The sequence below is a fragment of the Apodemus sylvaticus genome, chromosome 18 (assembly GCF_947179515.1).
Source record: "Apodemus sylvaticus chromosome 18, mApoSyl1.1, whole genome shotgun sequence".
Classification (NCBI taxonomy): domain Eukaryota; kingdom Metazoa; phylum Chordata; class Mammalia; order Rodentia; family Muridae; genus Apodemus; species Apodemus sylvaticus.
Window position 1 is genome coordinate 58,540,213 of NC_067489.1, and position 17,777 is coordinate 58,557,989.

The 17,777-nt window shown below is 39.3% G+C and overlaps 1 protein-coding gene across 7 annotated transcripts in view; it reads left to right on the forward strand.

The window, feature by feature from the left end:
* Nek1 (NIMA related kinase 1) overlaps positions 1–17,345 on the forward strand; it is a 328,855-nt gene extending 311,510 nt beyond the window's left edge. For all 7 annotated transcript variants that reach the window (XM_052162458.1, XM_052162463.1, XM_052162456.1 and 4 more), the window contains 5 exons: positions 8,094–8,245; positions 10,780–10,988; positions 11,657–11,787; positions 12,491–12,623; positions 16,560–17,345. In XM_052162458.1, the coding sequence (XP_052018418.1) occupies positions 8,094–8,245; positions 10,780–10,988; positions 11,657–11,787; positions 12,491–12,623; positions 16,560–16,573 (639 nt within the window). In that variant the 3' untranslated portion in view covers positions 16,574–17,345. The remainder of the gene's footprint in view (positions 1–8,093; positions 8,246–10,779; positions 10,989–11,656; positions 11,788–12,490; positions 12,624–16,559) is intronic.
* Positions 17,346–17,777: the final 432 nt, after the last annotated feature.

Genomic DNA, 17,777 nt, shown 5'->3' on the forward strand with positions numbered 1-17,777 from the left:
GTTTCCATGATCTGTCCATTAATGAGAGTGGGGTGTTGAAGACTCCCACTATTATTATGTGAGGTGCAATGTGTGCTTTGAACTTTAGTGAAGTTTCTTTTATAAATGTGGGAGCCCTTGCATTTGGTGCATAGATGTTCAGAATTGAGAGTTCATCTTGGAAGAGTTTTCCTTTGTTTACTTTGATGTGTCCTTCCTTATCCTTTTTGATAACTTTTGATTGAATGTTGATTTTATTAGATATTAAAATAGCTACTCCAGCCTGTTTATTGAGACCATTTGCTTGGAAATTTGTTTTCCAGCCCTTTACTCTGAGGCAGTGTTTGTCTTTGATACTGAGGTACATTTCCTATATGCCCCAAAATGCTGAGTCCTGTTTATCCAGTCTGTTAGTCTTTTTATTGGGGAATTGGGTCCATTGATGTTAAGAGATATTAAGGAATAGTGATTGGTTGTTGTTTCCTGTTTATTTTTTATGTTATTTTTATGTTTGTGTGGCTATCTTCTTTTGGGTTTGTTGAAAGAAGATTACTTTCTTGCTTTTTCTTGGATGTAGTTTTCCCTTCTTGTGTTAGCATTTTCCATATATCATCCTTTGTGGGATTGGATTTGTGGAAAGATATTGTGTAATTTGGTTTTGTCATGGAATGTCTTGATTTCTCCCTCTATGGTAATTGAGAGTTTTGCTGGGTATAATAGTCTGGGCTGGCATTTGTGTTCTCTTAGGATCTGTATGACATCTTCCAAGAATCTTCTAGCTTTCATAGTCTCTGGTGAGAAGTCTGGTGTAATTCTGATAGGTCTATTTTTATATCTTACTTGAACATTTTCCCATACTGCTTTTAATATTCTTTCTCTTTTTTTGTGCATTTGGTGTTTTGACTATTATGTGACAGGAGGAATTTCTTTTTTGGTCCAGTCTATTTGGAGTTTTTGTAGGCTTCTTGTATGTTTATGTGCATCTTTTTCTTTAGGTTAGGGAAGTTTTCTAATGTAATTTTGTTGAAGATATTTATTTACTGGCCCTTTAAGTTGGGAATCTTCATTATCTTCTATACCTATGATCCTTAGGTTTGGTCTTCTCATTGTGTCCTATATTTCCTGGATGTATTGGGTTAGAAGCTTTTTGCATTATGCATTTTCTTTGACTGACACAATTGTCAGTGTTCTATGGTATCTTCTGCACCTGAGATTCTTTTTTCTATCTCTTGTATTCTGTTGTTGATGCTTGCATCTGTGATTCCTGATTTCTTTCCTAGGTTTTCTATCTCCAGGGTTGTCTCTCTTGGTGATTTCTTTCTTGTTTCTATTTCCATTTTTAGATCCTGAATGGTTTTGTTCAATTCCTTCACCTGTTTGTTGTGTTTTCCTGCAATTATTTAAGGGATTTTTGTGTTTCCTCTTTAAGAGCTTCAAGCTGTTTACCTGTGTTCTCCTATATTTCCTTAAGGGAGTCATTTATGTCCTTCTTAAAGTCCTCTATCATCATTATGAGATGTGATTTTAAATCAGAGTCTTTTCTGGTGTGTTGGAGTATCTAGGGCTTGCTGTGGTAGGAAAACTGAGTTCTGATGATGTCAACTAGCCTTGTTTTCTGTTGCTTATGTTCTTACCCTTGCATCTTGCCAGCTAGTTGTCTTCGCTGTTAGCTGGTCTTGCTGACTCTGACTGTGGCTTGTCCCTCCTGCAAGCCTGTGTGTTAATACTCCTGGGGTAGACCAGTTCTCTCTGGGAGCTATTTGGGTATAGAGAGCTGTGGCACAGGGTCAGCTCAGGAGTGCAGACAGAAACCAGAAGGACCCTGTCCCAGGCTGCTCCTTGGTTCCTGTGTCTTGAGGGTTCCAGGCAGGTCCCTTGAAGAAGTGGTGGTCTTACCTGTGCTCACAGGTGTGTTGGCACTCCTGGGAGACCAGCTCTTTCCTGGCGGTATTTGAATGTGTAGTGCTGTTGCACAGGGTCAGCTCCCTGCACAAACAAAAACTGGAAGAATCCTGTCCCAGGCTGCCCCTCTGTTCCTGTGTCCTGAGGGCTCTGGGCGGGTCCCTTTGAGCAGAAGTCGTGGTCTTACCTTTGCTCACAGTCTTGCCAAAACTCCTAGGAGACTAGCTCTCTCCCAGAGGTATTTGGGTATGGAGCACTGTGGCACAGGATCAGTTCCATTTACTTATTTTTTATTGTTTATTTTCCACTAGAATATGATCCCCCTTAAGTTATACTCCTCACAAGTTTTACACACACACACACACACACACACACACACACACACTTGTACGTAACCTAGAGTGGGTTACTATTCGCATCAATTCAGCCAATGCCTATCAAGCTGTATTGTATGTTAAGTACTAAGCTTATAGTGAATCATCAATGTTTGTAGCCAAGAGAGGGAATAAATTTGGTGAAAAGCATTTGTGGTAATTCCTATAAGGAGAAATGAAAATGGATAGTATGCCAGAAAAGAAGAAATGCTTGAGGCTGCATCACGATTAGGAAAAGGTCTCCAGTGCAGACGTTCACAGGTCTGTGCCTTGGAGAACATTTAAAGCAGAGGAAGATGATGTGGAGCAGCACAGTGTGCTGAGGTGTTAGCACCTGGGAATGAGGAGAGGCTGGAGAGAGGCACCAGTTAGGAACACTGCCTATTCTCCCTGGTTCAATTTCTAGAACCCGCATGGCAGCTCACAACTGTCTGTAATTCTACTCTAGTCCCAGGGCAGTCATTACTCTCTCCTGGCCATTGCAGGCACTGCACACATGACATACATGCAGGTAAACATTTTTTACATTTTAGAAAAAAATTTTGTTAAAATACAAAGTGAAGAAAGTAGGCTGCCAATCATTCTTGTTCCTAATTAATAGTGTTCAAACATGTGGGCTTCAAGCTTTTCGGGAGTGTTTTAGATGGGGTTTTGGTGCGGTGGAATTTATTTCATTTCCAAACAAGGGACCTGGAGTGTGAAGAGATGAGCATACCTGTTGCTCACATGACCCCCGTCTCAGTGCCCTCCGGTGCTCTGCCTCCAGCTTCCCGAGACAAAACCTCAGAGCCCTGAGAGTCAGGAAACACTACCAAGGCATTCATCTAGTGTACTGTAAATAGGTCTTTTTGCAAAAGCCAAATGTAATGTTAGTTACCTGAATTGTACAATTAACCACCATACAGATAGTGATTAGTGGTTAAGTTGATCTGTAAGACTGGCAATCAGAGTAACGCGTTCATTAACACTGTCCATCAGTAGGGCTCTAAGTGGTGGTCTAAAACAAGCTCAGGCCCTGGACGTCTGTTCTTCCTTTACTCTGCTTGCATATGCAATGACAGACAAGTTGAAGATTTATACCCAAATATATAAATTGTATTTAAGACTGTGCATTATTCACCAGCAAACCATTAGCAACTATTACAGTAGTCCTTAATGTTAATTAAGTAAGAGATTTATCTATGTCTTAGTCAAAGTGAAATAAAAGTTAATAAACCCTGCTGTATTTCTAAGGCTAGAAAATTATGACTTGCTCAGGGGAAAGCTTTCTGTGTTTTTCCCTCCTGGAGGTTCCTTTGTTTGTGTAGGGTCTCACTTCCTACCCAGGCTAGCCGCAAGCTTTCTCCTCCCCTGTCTGTGCCTCCCTCCCAAGGCCAAGTGCCACCACGTTCAGCTGCCGCCTTTAGATTTGATAAAAAGTCATGTCTACTTCAAACAGAATAGCAGATTTCCTAAGGTAATTAAAATGCAATGGTTTGATAAAAATGTGGATATAACAGTAAATTAGAGATCCTCAACAGCAAATCTTAAAATGTCAAAGTAAAATAAAGTTGTAGTTTTCTCATGATATTCCTTTTATAAGTTGCAAAATCTGGATTACTAGAGGAACCAATCCTTTGCCATTCTAACAGTCCCATTTTGCAAAATGGCCCACAACAGTGGTTACTCTCTGTGATCTGGCAGGGCATTATATGGTTGGTTGACAGAAGGTTTGTATGAGTTAGCTAGCAAGTGAGGAACAGAGAAGGTTAATAACTATGATAGCAAATGACTGTAATTTCACCAAGAGATTATTCCGGACAAGTGACTAGCCACTTTGTTGAAAATGGGAGAATTTCTAGCCTAACTTCTTTATAGAAGGGCTTTATGCTTTGCCAGTGATTGTCTGTGTTCAAACAACAGAGTATTCATTCTAAAAATCAAAGTTTTGATATAAGCAGGATCTGGAATATCTAAGATGCAGAGTCCTGCCAAACCACTGCTCTAGTGCATCTGAACAGAAGTCAGGAAGATAGACTTCTGGCATGCATGGTTGACCTGGTTGTTTCCTGGTGTGTTTGAATCATTTTATGTCTCACAGCTATTAAAAATGCTAGCAATGTTTTCAAAGAGCCACAAGTGCTGATTGATGCCTTTATGATGAATTGCTATTATGAATACCTTGTCAAATCCAATTGGAAACACTAAAGACAACTATATAACATTAATGGGTAGTAGCCCTTTGAAGAGTCTGCTAGTACAATTTTTTTTTTGCTTTGTTCTCTGACAGAACAAATTGCCAAATTATTATCTCACCCATGCTTAGTTCATAGAAAAAAGATCATATGTTCGGAGTAATACAGAGTATTCTTAATTTTCTGTTATTACTAGACTATTCTAACTCACTAAAATTCAAGCAAATATTGATTTAGGATTAGAAAACAGCCTCTTTGAGTTATCTTGAGAAGAATTTTAGCCTACTTTGTTTTTTATGAGGTGGCTAATAAGTGTATAATACTCATTGCCAGTATAACATAGTCAACTTCATCAACCATGTGTGCAGTGTCTCCAATATTGATCCAACAGCTTTACAATAACAATATCATGCTTGCAATCACCCAAGCAGTACTGTCATCATCCCATGTCATACATGCAACTTGCCCACAGTCACAGAGTGGGTACCTATAGCCATTAAGTTCCAAAGCCATTCCTCAGAGGTTTCCAGCCAGGAAACCTGCTTTCATATTTCAGCAATGCCAATAGGTACTTATAGAGAGGAAAACCTAAACTTTGTATTTGTTATGACAGTCAAGAGAAATAAATTATTAGTAAATTTCTCCTTTGAATTTTCTAAGATAGTAATATTTTCAAGGTTAATTTATAATCCCATGGGAACTAAAGAAATGCAGTTGATAACTGTGCTTTAACGACTCCTCAAATTTGTAGACTTAAAATGGCATAAGAGTCAGTCAGATGAAGACCACAGCGTCAGTTCTGTCTCTACTGTATAGATAGGTAGAAAGTCTGACTTGATTCTGCCTACAGTGACCAGGCACTGAGTCAGCCTTAGTGTGCAGTGTGAGCTTCCTCAGATCATGGGAGCTTCATCCCTTTAAGCACCAGTTTTAGGGCACTGAAAGTTAGACCTGTTTGTTTCCACCCACCCCACCCTGCAAGCACATGCCAAGCCTTTTACTTTGGAATCCATTCTTTTTTTAACATAATTTTGTATTGATTCTTTGTGAATTTCACATCATGTACCCAGTTCCACTCATATCCCAGTTCTTCCATGTTTGCCTTCCATCCTTGTAACCTCCCCCAAAAGAAAATAAATTAAAATTAAAAAAAAAAAATCTCATCATGGAGGCTGTGGTGTGTGACAGTGTGTCACACGCCTACCCTTTTCCCCAACAACTTTATTTGCAAATGTTCGTTGCAATGAGTCACTGTTTGGTTCAAGGACTCTGGCTTCTGCTAATCTATTCTTAAATAATAGATAGAATCTAGCTTGGGGAATAAAGTTAGCAGTTATTTCTAAAAAGCTGTTTGAAGGGAGCAATGTTGAAGTATTCGCAGTTGTAATCAGAGGCCAAACAAATGTGCCCATAATATACTACTTTATGGCATAACTAGATGATTACTAATTCATAGTTTATATTAAAACATGTAAAGATTAAAAGAATTCTTTAATGTAGAACTTGATTTGAAATTACTAATAACTCATTCATTGTTTTATGTGGTTCCTTTACTTGGAGACAAACAGTTCCCTAGTGCTAAGGAGTAAAGGAGCCGCGCCTTGGAATGTGAGGGTCCCTGGAGCGCTGCTCTTCTGTCTGGCGTAGCCACAGGGCCCACTACTCATATAAAGGCTATACAGTCAGGGAAAGCCACACCTCCACTGAAGTAAGCTCTTCAGGCACCACTATGGGTTACCTGGTCTTTTTAGGATTTCTTTCCCTTGCTGCTAAGACAACAAAATATACTTTAAACAATATGAAAAAAGTCAGGAGAATCAAAACCGAAATGTAAGGGATCCAGGGTTATACCTAAGGGTGTGAGGTGGGCTGCTTGATATGCTTACGGCCTGACCTCAGACGTAGCACCACACAAATGAGAACAGAAGCATTCCCAGATAAGTAGGTGGGTGGGTGGGTGGGTGGGTGGATGGATGGATGGATGGATGGATGGATGCATGGATGGATGCATGGATTGATGGATGGATAGATAGATAGATAGATAGATAGATAGATAGATAGATAGATAGATAGATAGATAGATAGATAGATAGTCAGACAGTCAGACAGTCAATCAATCAGACAGACAGATATAATATTACTGTGAATACAGATGCAGATTCATTTAAAACAAAGTAAGGCCCCGATGGCAGCGCTTGACCATGATTCCATGCGCCAGAGAGGACAAGGCAGGAAAATCGTAAATCCTAGCCTGGACAGCATTAAAACAGATCATATAGTCTGAAGGAGGCCCAGCAAGGAGTACTGTGAACACAAGGGCTTATCCTACAGATAGACTAGTAAGTGAGTGTAAACCTTGAGGAGAGGTAAGGTGCCAAATCACGTGGCCTCTTAAAGTATGCTTCTGATGGAATTATTTCATTATAGGGTATAAAAAATATATTAATACACATAGTGGAACACAACTGTAACTACAGAACTTGGCAGGCAGAAGCAGGAAGGTGACATTCCTGGGCTACATATCAGAGGGAAAAAAGTTAACTATTAAAAGGAATAAACTAAAAAGTGAGATCAGTTCCTAAAAAGTACTAGGATGAGCTAAATTTTCCCAGCCTCTATATATGACATTCTCAAGTTTAATTGTGTAATGCATCCTGTTTATTTTTGGTGGTTAGCAGTCAACCTGAGTAGATTGGTACAAGCTACCTACTTTACATTCTGCTGGCTCATTAAATGCATGGCACAGATCTTAGTAAGTCCAAAGCTGGATGTGGGGGCACCTGCAGTCCCACCACTGGGCACAGTTGAGTGGCACTGAAAGACATACCTCAGCACCAATGCCATCTTTAAATGCTTTAGCAAGTACTAGTTCATTTAAAAAAAACAAAACATTTTTGCTAGCTTGGCTTCACTAGTTTGTAACTGATGATCATTTCCCTTAATTGGTATAATATAGAAACTCTGTTCAAATAATGGAAACCTATTGTTCTGAAAATGCTGCATTAAGAAAATTGGCCAAATGCAAACTTCCATCACTGTATTAAACACTGTTTTCTTCAGAGCCTTCCCTGTAGTGCAGAGCTCTTTTCAGGGCCTAGCACTCACATTTTGATCTCAGGTTACTGTAGAGCTGACCAGGCCAGAGATGTGTGTGCAGCTCTCTGTCTGGTATCCTATTCGTCACATGCTAATTGTTAAGAGGTTGATGAATAGAGACCCTTCCAGTTACTCCTGCTCTTGTCCAACACTGATTCCATTTTCAACACCTCCCCCGTCTGTGTTTTTTTTTTCTTTAGCACAGTTGGCCTATTTTATTTTTTTTTTATATTTTCCTGCCTGAGTACTCCATTTGAATCATCCCCAATCCCTCCGTCTCCCCTCCAAATTCTCCCATGTACTTGCACATCCGCTCAAACTCGTGGCCTCGTCCTCAGCTTTAATGATCACTGGTGCGTTCATACGTACATACGAGTGTTTGACTCCATCTAGTGGTGCTCATTTGAGCTGAACTTTAAGAAAATTGGGATCTGACCTCGGGCAAGTCACCTTGGAATCCTTTAGCTCTAACTACATGATTTAAGTGTTGTAAGCAGTGTTACCTCTGATTTCCTCCCTTTGCTTGGAATTCTCCTCCTCCTAATGAGCACTCTGTGAACCTCTCTAGATGCTGCGGACCTGCTCACTTCCAGATCTTTCCAAGCTGTTCAGAACCCTAATGGACGTTCCCACTGTGGGAGATGTTCATCAAGACAGTCTTGAAATAGATGATCTTGAAGATGAGCATATTAAAGAAGGGCCCTCTGATTCCGAAGACACGTAAGTAGAGGACCACTGGCAAATGCCAGCAGCACTTCCAAGTCCAGAGGGCGGGTGTGACCTCAGCTGGCTTCTCAGCCCCTTCAAGCTCCCAGAGCTTTGTTAAAGTATAATCAACCTCTTGATAATGTATGGCTGCCTCTAAATCATTTACTCTCTCGCTTGAGGCACATAAAAAAGTAGTTTGTACTTTGGCTCGCTGTCTTTTTTCCCATTAACATCCATCCATCTAGTACACTGATGTGACTATAGTAAGTGATTACTAAATAGTGTTTAAATAATTTTCACAGTTTAATGACTGTTGAATAGTGAAATCTCCATTATACTAGGATTGAGATGGGAAGTATTAAACACTCGGCATTTCATCAGGAAAATGCCTGAAAGTTTTCTATCTTGTGACATTTGATTTGATTTTGTGTGTGTGTGTGTGTGTGTGTGTGTGTGTGTGTGTGTGTAACTTCATTGCTTATAGAAATTCCTTTCTTGTGATTCATGGGAAATATAGAACTCAGGAAGAAATGTAACAATGTTTCTGGAAGTTATAGGAAATGTTGGCTGAGCCTTAGATAAGAATCCTTGACCTCTGCAGTTTTAGCCGTCCAGCCACCCCCAAGTATGACAAACTCAGAGGAATAAGCCAGCATATCCTGCAGTGAGGTGCAGTGAGAAGCACAGAGTGGGGCCTAGTGCAGGTAGAGGGGCGTGGCCTGCGGGGCGCAGCTGGGATCAGGACTGCTGCATCTGACGAGTTGTTACTTCTCAAGTTCCTAAGGAAGCTTCATTTCCTCATCATCCCCCATAGAGACCTGTAGGTCTTACTAGGAACCTAGTGGTGTGGAGCAAGGTCACTTTAGTCCATTTCAGTCGCTGGCTGGTGAGCACAGTGTGCAGCACTTACAGTTGACCCAGTGCTGGGCGATGAACAGTTTGTAACTGCGCCACTTGTAACGACATTATCCTTAAAGTGCTCTTCTACAACTCCTTGTTGGGCTTTGGAGACTGATTGGGTCCATACCTTTCTCCAGATGTTATAAGAACTAAAGACTAAGCTTAGGGCCAGATTTCAAATTACCTAACACAGACTTCTTGTGCTGATTTCATACAGTATTCCGTCTTCTCAGTTTTCTCAGGCAACAATCAGGCTGGCCTCACGAATTTAGTCCCATATGTCTTGGCCATTCTTTCCTCTAGCTTCCTCTGAAAAGTGGGTTATCAGCAGGTCAACATTAGTCTTCACATCAAAGGTTACATGATGAGTTAGGCTTCTTATTAAACACCGAGTCTTGTTCTGATCAAGATCTTGTTCTGTAGCTTCCTTAAAGTCAAATTGCTGGTAGTATACATAAGTACAAAAACACATCAAATGCAGCAGGCCAGATTCCAGCTGCGCCTCCCTCAGGCTAAAAAGAATTTCTGTGTAAATGACTATTTTCTTTGTCCATTAACATAAATTGTTTTCAAGGTTGTACAGAGTATTTTATTTGGGAGTTTACTGTAAACTTTGGAAAGGTCTTCATGAGCCCTGTTCCTTTCTTAGCATTGCATTTCTAGTCCAGGGTCTCCTGCCTAGGGACCTAATCCCCACATAGCCTGACACATCAGACTCAGGAAACTCCTCAGCTTCATGAATGTCCTCAGACATGAACATGGAGTTTAGAACTTAGTTTCTTCATTACTGTACAAGTGCCCAAGGACATTTTCATGTGTCTAACATGAGTTTCATTTGGATAAAACTTAAGTAGGATAAAACTCCTTAGTAAACTAGTGTGCTATAAATATCTGAGATTTTTACCTATAAATTCATTCCCATTTTAAATCTCAGAAAATATAATTTACATGCTGATCAGTGCCTTGTAAACAAATTCTCCTGTGAGGATTATGGTTGTTGTTTTATTCCTGGGGAAATCTATTTACATATTTTAGAATTTTTTTACGAATATACACATAAAGATAAATTTCTTATGACTATTATATTTACTGTATCATCATCCTGTTAGCCTAAAAAACAAATATTATGCAAGACCTTGAATATATGTCTCTAAAAATTCAAATACATACACATGGAAATTCTTGCATATACTACACAGCTAGTATTTGCATTAAAATTGTGACGACCTTTCAAAATGGCATGGTTTTTCCACTTTTAAACATTTGACTATTAATTCATTTTTAAAAAACAAATAATAAACACCTTTGCTTTCTTAAGTTATCCCACTACAGCTGGGACACACAGACACAGAACATTGTTAGAGTTTAAGCAGTGATGTTAATGGGTCCATGATTCTCCTCAGCAGAACAGGACCAAGTTACGCAAATTATTTCATTTATAAATTACAGAATATCCCTCGTGTACTATTTTCTCAGTTGTATTCGTCCTCATTTCCTTAATTAAAAGCTGTCTATGCTTATTTCAGACTTCTTTTTTATCCACAATTAGTGCATCTAAGTGGGAGAGCATGCTTGTGTTGTGTTGAAGTACCATTTCAGAGTAAGTGAGGGTTAGGCATTATTCAGTTTGATTCTTTCAATTTCAGTGTATTTGAAGAAACTGACACAGATTTACAAGAGCTTCAGGCCTCAATGGAGCAGCTCCTTAGGGAACAACCAGGTGACGAGTACAGTGAGGAGGAAGAGTCTGTCTTAAAAAGCAGCAGTGTGGAACAGACAGCAAGAGGGACAGCTGCCCCAGATGAAGAGGACAACCCCAGCAGCGAGAGTGCCCTAAACGAGGAATGGCACTCAGGTGCGTGCAGGCTGCTCACAGCTGCGCACAGCTGGGCGCCGGTTCCTGTCTCTGCTCAGGCAGTTCGTGGAGGAGGGGGATTCCTGGTATCTGATATGGACGTGTCCAGCCTTACGGCTGGCGTGTACTTCTGTCTGTCCTGTGCTCACTGTGTGTTCCACACAGACGTACTAACAGCTTCTCCGTTCTTCCGTTACTGACTTCTGACGTGTTTTCTCTGCTTAGGTCCCTGATCCTTGACCTTTTTTTAGTAATAGTGCTAACACTTTAGTTTTTGTGTGTGTGCTTCTTGGCTCAGCGGCATCTGCCTGTCTTTGCATGTTTTTGTTTCCATGTTTGTCAAGCCTTTATCACAGGCTTGGTTGCATCATTTCAGAACATCAAAATGTACTTTTTCCATTTGTTTCCAAACTAACATTTAATAGTGAGGTTTCAGGGAATCTTTCTGTAGTAACCTGAATTGCTACTTATGTCCTTAAAGAAATAATTCTCAAAGTAAGATTCCTGGGCAAGACAGCTCTGTGTGTGCTTTGATGTCCAGATACGAGTAAAGACTGCTTATATTGAAGGTAGACGGATACAAGACACCATCATTCACTTGTCATTGATGCTAGTCTATTATTATAAAAGTACCTTTATTCATAAAGTATTTCTTTTTTTTGTTTTAGATAATAGTGATGCTGAGACTACTAGTGAATGTGAATATGACAGTGTCTTTAACCATTTAGAGGAACTAAGACTGCACTTGGAACAAGAAATGGGCTTTGAAAAGTTCTTTGAGGTTTATGAGAAAGTAAAGGTGGGTGAGCTTACGCACTCTGGGATGCGCTGCTGCAGAGGAGATGCTGGCTGCTTTACCCCTCACTTCGTTACAGGCACGCTGAAGGCTCCACTGAAGTCAGCATTGGCACATTAACTATTAGAGTTGAATTGCATCATTTCTCCCACTCTTTCTTCCTGCCTCTTCCATATGGGCCCCCTCCCAAATTCACAGCCTCCTCTTCTTTAACCTCTGATGTTAAATATACATAGAAAAGGATGCACACGTGTATCACTTGGGGCCGTCAATTCCTATATTGGCCTATTCTCTGCATTTTAACTATGTTTAGCTTTCTGTAATCGTCTCCTGCTAGTATAAAGACGGGCTTCTGTGTTGAAGAGTGAGAGCTACACTTAACTGTGGTTAGAATGTTAAGTACTTAGATGTAGTTAGGAAGCAGCCTGGTGTAGGAAAGTGGTAGTAGTGGGTTTTCTTCTAAGATCCCTGATGCCACCAGCTGCGTAGAGTGGCTAGGTTTCTAGTACTAGGTATAATTTCCCCTGTGTTGAGCAGGCCTGGAGTCTAATTAGACAGCCCAGGTAACCACCAAGATGCAAGTGCCACCATTACACCTTTCGGAGCGCTAGCTGTCCTGGTCACTATTATGGTTCCTAGGCTATTAGTAATTGCTTCTCTCCTTTAGCAGCTTCCATATTAACTCACATTTGGTAATTTGCCATAGGCTATTCATGAGGATGAAGATGAAAATATTGAAATTTGTTCAACAATAGTTGAGAGTATTTTGGGCAATGAGCATCAGCATCTCTATGCCAAGATTCTGCATTTAGTCATGGCGGATGGAGCCTATCAGGAAGGTAAGTTTTCTTGTGTCTTCATATTTTAAACAAATGTGAGAAGAAGAAAAAGATGGCAGATGTAAGATGAGGCTTTCCCAGCAAATTTGATGTGGTCTGTGCTAAAGTCTATCTGATACTTTGAAGCAACTATAAAATTCCCTCTGCCTTGTCACATGATTTTGTTGTCTTAGGTTCATTAAGTCACTGTCCTTTAGTTTGTGAGTAATGTTTGAGTGAATTTTTAATGCCTTATTTATTTAGGTATGCGGGTAATTTGCCTACATGTATGTGTGTGCCCTTGTGTGTACATTTCCTACAAAAGCCACATGAGGGCATCAGATCCCACGGAACTGGTGTTACCGATGGTTTTGAGCCCCCGTATGAGTGCTGAGAACTGAACCCACACTCTTAGCCACTGAGCCATCTCTCCAGCCCTGAGCGAAAAGTTTCAACTCTCCTCGTTGAAAGCTCAAGCTCTAGAAATTAGAGTAATTCTCATCAATGATGTACCATTAAACGGTTTTGCAGAGGAAGAAAATGTAAAATTCTGAGCATGAATTTATTTGTAACATGGTTGCCAAGATTAATACATTTACTTTAAAGATTTAATTTGTAGACCAAAAGCGAGGATTTTAATTATTGATGTTTAATTTTAACAATGCAATTTTTATTAAAATATATTTATATTCCCTCGTTAAAAAAATTAAGATAAATTCATCCCAGTACAAAAATTAAAATAAGTTTTTTAAAAAATTGAGAACACAGCATATTAGATAAGCACAAAAGAAGAGATGGAATAAAATTATGATAACATTAAGAAGGTCTCATTGTGAAAAGTGGAAAAACTTTACAGTGAAGCAGGAAACTAGATTCTACAGTCAGAATCCTCAGAGCAAAGCAGACTCAGTTCCTTAGAGGTCAGAATCTGTAGTGGAAACAGATCCGGGGATCTGTTTGCTATCTTGGTTTGTTCTTGTGTGGGACAAGGTCTTGTGGCACTCTCTAGGGTAGCCTTAAGCGCATGTACCTCCTGCCTTTTCCTCCTCCGCCATGCCTAGACAGCTTCCATGTAATTCTGTAAAATTCAGTTTAATACTGACCCCTCTAAGAAGGGAAAGGGTTTTGGGGTTCTTTTTTTTCTTCCAGGTGCAACAGAATCAAAAGGTCTATAGACCTTTTACTTACTACAACTGAAGTGTTAAGACTTTGAAAATGTCCTTCAGTTATACTACTATAAAATAGATATTTTATTTTCTGAAATGATAAAAGATTACTCAATCATTAAGATAAAAAAGTCTCTAATTTAACTGGTATCTGAAACTTTCAGGTTCTTGATTTTACTAAGATCTTGAACTCTGTTTGTACTATTCTGAGATGAGAAATAGCCTGTAACTTTTGGATTCCATAGGTTCTTTCTTACATCATTGTGTAAGCTAACGGCACAAGGCCAGAGAATGATTCTGTTTCAGGACATCTGTGCTGAGATCTTGGCAGTTGTAGTCTCATTCAACTGGCCCTTCCTCGGGAAGCTCTCCACAAGTCTTGTCTCAGTGGAGCTTTCCACAAGAGTGGGCAGCAGTCTGCTCAGACTGCGGTGTTGCCTGTCGAGCATCTGAAAGGCTTTGGTTTTGCCTTGGCCCTTCAGTGGAGAGCTGTAATAATCAAGTAATCCACAAGGTAGAATTGGCACAGCTGAGTGGTTTCTAGAGGGCGCCTGTCTTCACAGAAGCTGTTCACCTAAGGGCCGCAGGCTAGAGGGCCATACAGCCTTCAAGAAGCATGGCCAGCTTTGCCGTGCTGAGCAGTGGGAACAGAAAAGACAGAGCCTGGGGAGAAAATAGAAACATGCTTTAACATGAACAAGCTCATGTAAAATACAGTATCCGAGTAAGAGCTAACATGCTATGTGAAACATTAGACGGTTATGTGCTAGATAGTCACTGGGTTAAGAATAAAGGGAGCCCTCTTATATGGAGCAGTCGGATCTCAGATCAAGCAGTCTTATGTATAGCCGTGTTTTAGATCATATCTAAGAGATAAGTAAATCATGCTTACACGCTTTTATTCTCTATGGCAAAATTTGATCTAGCTCATTCAAAGTAAAACCAATAAGGGGCATATTAAAAAGAAGATTCTCTTGAAAGACTGTCTCAAGTGAGGTGAAGAGACTGAGGAAAACATGTCGACATCAACTGGTGGTCTGTGCAGATGCCCACATGGATAGGTGCACCCGCACACACACCTGCGCTCCTGCATACACCCACACCACAAACAAAAGTTTACGTCTTAAATGAGTGCCTAATATCATTTCTGTTTAACTTCACTGGAAATTGTCCGAGTCTCCCAAAATGGCCTCAGCTGTTCAGCTCCTATGATAACCTGTTACAGTGCAGGTTTGCTGAGCATTAGAGACTATCTCTGTGGGTAAAATGAACACTACCTAGCCATACAGAGCTGCTTTCCAGAGTCAGGGGTCAAATAGAGGTAGTAATTTTGTAGGTTACTTAAAACTGTTTCTAGGCCCACCTCACAAGAAGAGAATGGATGTGGTGTGGCCAGTGGAAGACTGGCAGAGGCTACCCAGTCCTCCCATTGAGCAGCAACAGGCACAGCATGTGATCTTTGGTCAGTGTACCTTCCCTTCACATCCAGATTAGATGGAATTTTACATTATGTTTACATAGTGAAATTCTATACCGCTATTCAAATAAATAACCAAATCTTCAGCTCTCAATATATATAAGCCCCAAAGCCTAAGTTAAATAAGTCATATATGATATGACTTATATGGCATCTAAAACATTTGCATATGATTAATAACAGTACAAAAATATAAGCAAGAAAAATATACATCAATTTAGTGTCCTTAAAAATGTCCTAGAAACGGAGAAAAGGCCACCAAAATGGGAAAGTGTACTGCTTATAATATGCATTTTCTTAAATATCAAAGTCAGTAGGACCAAAAGTTAACCAGTGTTCATGCTAGGTGGACATATATGTGCTCATTGCTTTCCTGATTATCCGAAGCAGTGTAATCTTAAAGTGAGTGAATTCTAGGAGAGAGTGCTGTGTGATATTGGAAGCAATCAAAGTATGTTTAAGTTGCATGAAGCACTGATGTCTCTCTGGGCTGAAACAGTGGATGGCAGGGTCCAGGTAGGTCCTGCAGGAAAAGACGTCCTTTATAGAAGGATGCAGAACATCGAAGTAGAGAAGATGAATGAGGACTGCTAACTAACTCAGGAATATTTCAGATACTGTCCTGACCTGGAGATCAGAAGGCTGGGCACGTGTTAAGCACGTAGGGAGTGAGTAGAAAGTAGGGCTGTACAGAGTGTGGTGGTTGACAGGATGCTTGGGTACTGGGGTGCAAAAGCGATAAGCAAATCAATGTGCTGAATTCATACACGTGGTTTATGTAAATAAGAACGGCTAATGCATTATGTCATACTCATAAAATGGAATGGAATGCAGACATTAAAGCCACATGGAATATATATATCATTTGTCCTACACTATTCTATTGTGAGGTTTTCACCATACAGAGAAGTTGAACACTATAGTGGTACCTAGCATACCCACCACAGAGGCCCTACCATGAGCATTTGTAATCTTGCTTTTTATATCACTGCACTTCTTTATCTATTTTTTTTTTTATTTATGTGGAAACCTCATGTCCCAGTCCTCCATCTTGGTCTAATTTTCTTAGTTATTTTGTGATTCCCAAGGCAGTCTGAGGATTTATATGTACATAATTGTAACACTAGTTGTCTTTGAAAGTTTATAACTTCATTCTTTGTAATATTGTCTGGATGTTGTACAATGAATATGTGCTATTATAACAAAATTATATTTAATGCTGAACTGATCTTTAGAGAGAAAATGCTTTTTATAAAAAATACAGATACTGTTTGAATTAAAATAAAATGAATTATATTTTTCTTTTTTCTACAGATAATGATGAATAATCATCAGGACATTCTTTAATAGTCAACTATAAGAACACATTTGAACTTGGCTCTTAATACAAGCTTCCTGGGAAATAGAGATTATTTATGAGAAACACCAGATTTAAGACGGGCATGCTCATTGCATGAAAATATTGAGAAATGTGATTCTTTTCCTCAAATTTTATCTACCTTATTGTGTTTATTGGATACTACAGCTGACTCTCATAGAATGTATGTTTCTTTAAATCACCTCACCAAAGCATTGACTCCAAATTGGAAATTTACCATGCAATAAGAAACTACTTTTAGCAGCTGCCTTTCAGTGGAAGAGTTGCCTATATCAAAAAGGCCTGTTTTTGGTGTTTCACTTAAATTTCAGCATGACTTTTTTTTTTTTCTGTCTAGCATTTTTTATCCTGGCTAGCAGTTCCTCATTAAATAATTCTTGTCAAGGGCTCTACTCAAATCTCTACATTTAGAAAATGAAATTTTAGCCTTGAAGTTTGTATTCTCGAGTTATTTTCAACCACTGCATCTCTCCCTGAGCTAGCCCAATGGAAACAGGCTATAGAAGCACTCCTAAAAAATCATTGAAAGATTTGATTTTAAAGGAATAGTAAGGTTATATTTCCTGATACTTAAAAGTTCCCCCAATTCTTCTATTTCTCTTTATAGACCAGAAATGCTGTATCTAAAAATCAGGCTATAAATTTAAACCTAGCATATAGCATAAAATTGTCCTTTTGGTTTTTAACTCCTTGCATACATGTGCCAGTGGTCACTTGTGTTAGAAAGGGGCCTTTTTGTTTTGTTTCAGGGTTTTTTTGGCACCATGACAATTTAATAACTACTAACTACTATGGGGAAGTGTTTGCCTATTATTTTCAGTGTGAGGATTTAACCAGGTCATTACAACGATGGTCACATAATTTCAGTTATGTGAACCTATATATAGAAACAGTTGTAGTTTCAGAATTTGGCAAGTATACATTGTGTCATTATCTACAGTCCAGATGTTCCTAATAAAAGCAGAAATGTGTGCTTCTTGGTACCAATCAGCCTGATTGGTGTAAACATGGAATCTTACCTTGTAGCACTATTAGTACTGTATTGACTTTATTATGTATATTATTTCTAACATCCAAAAGTAAATAGTTGATTTTTATATTTTTATTTTGTACTATTAAATTTGTATTATGTACCTGAAGTATATCGGTTGTCC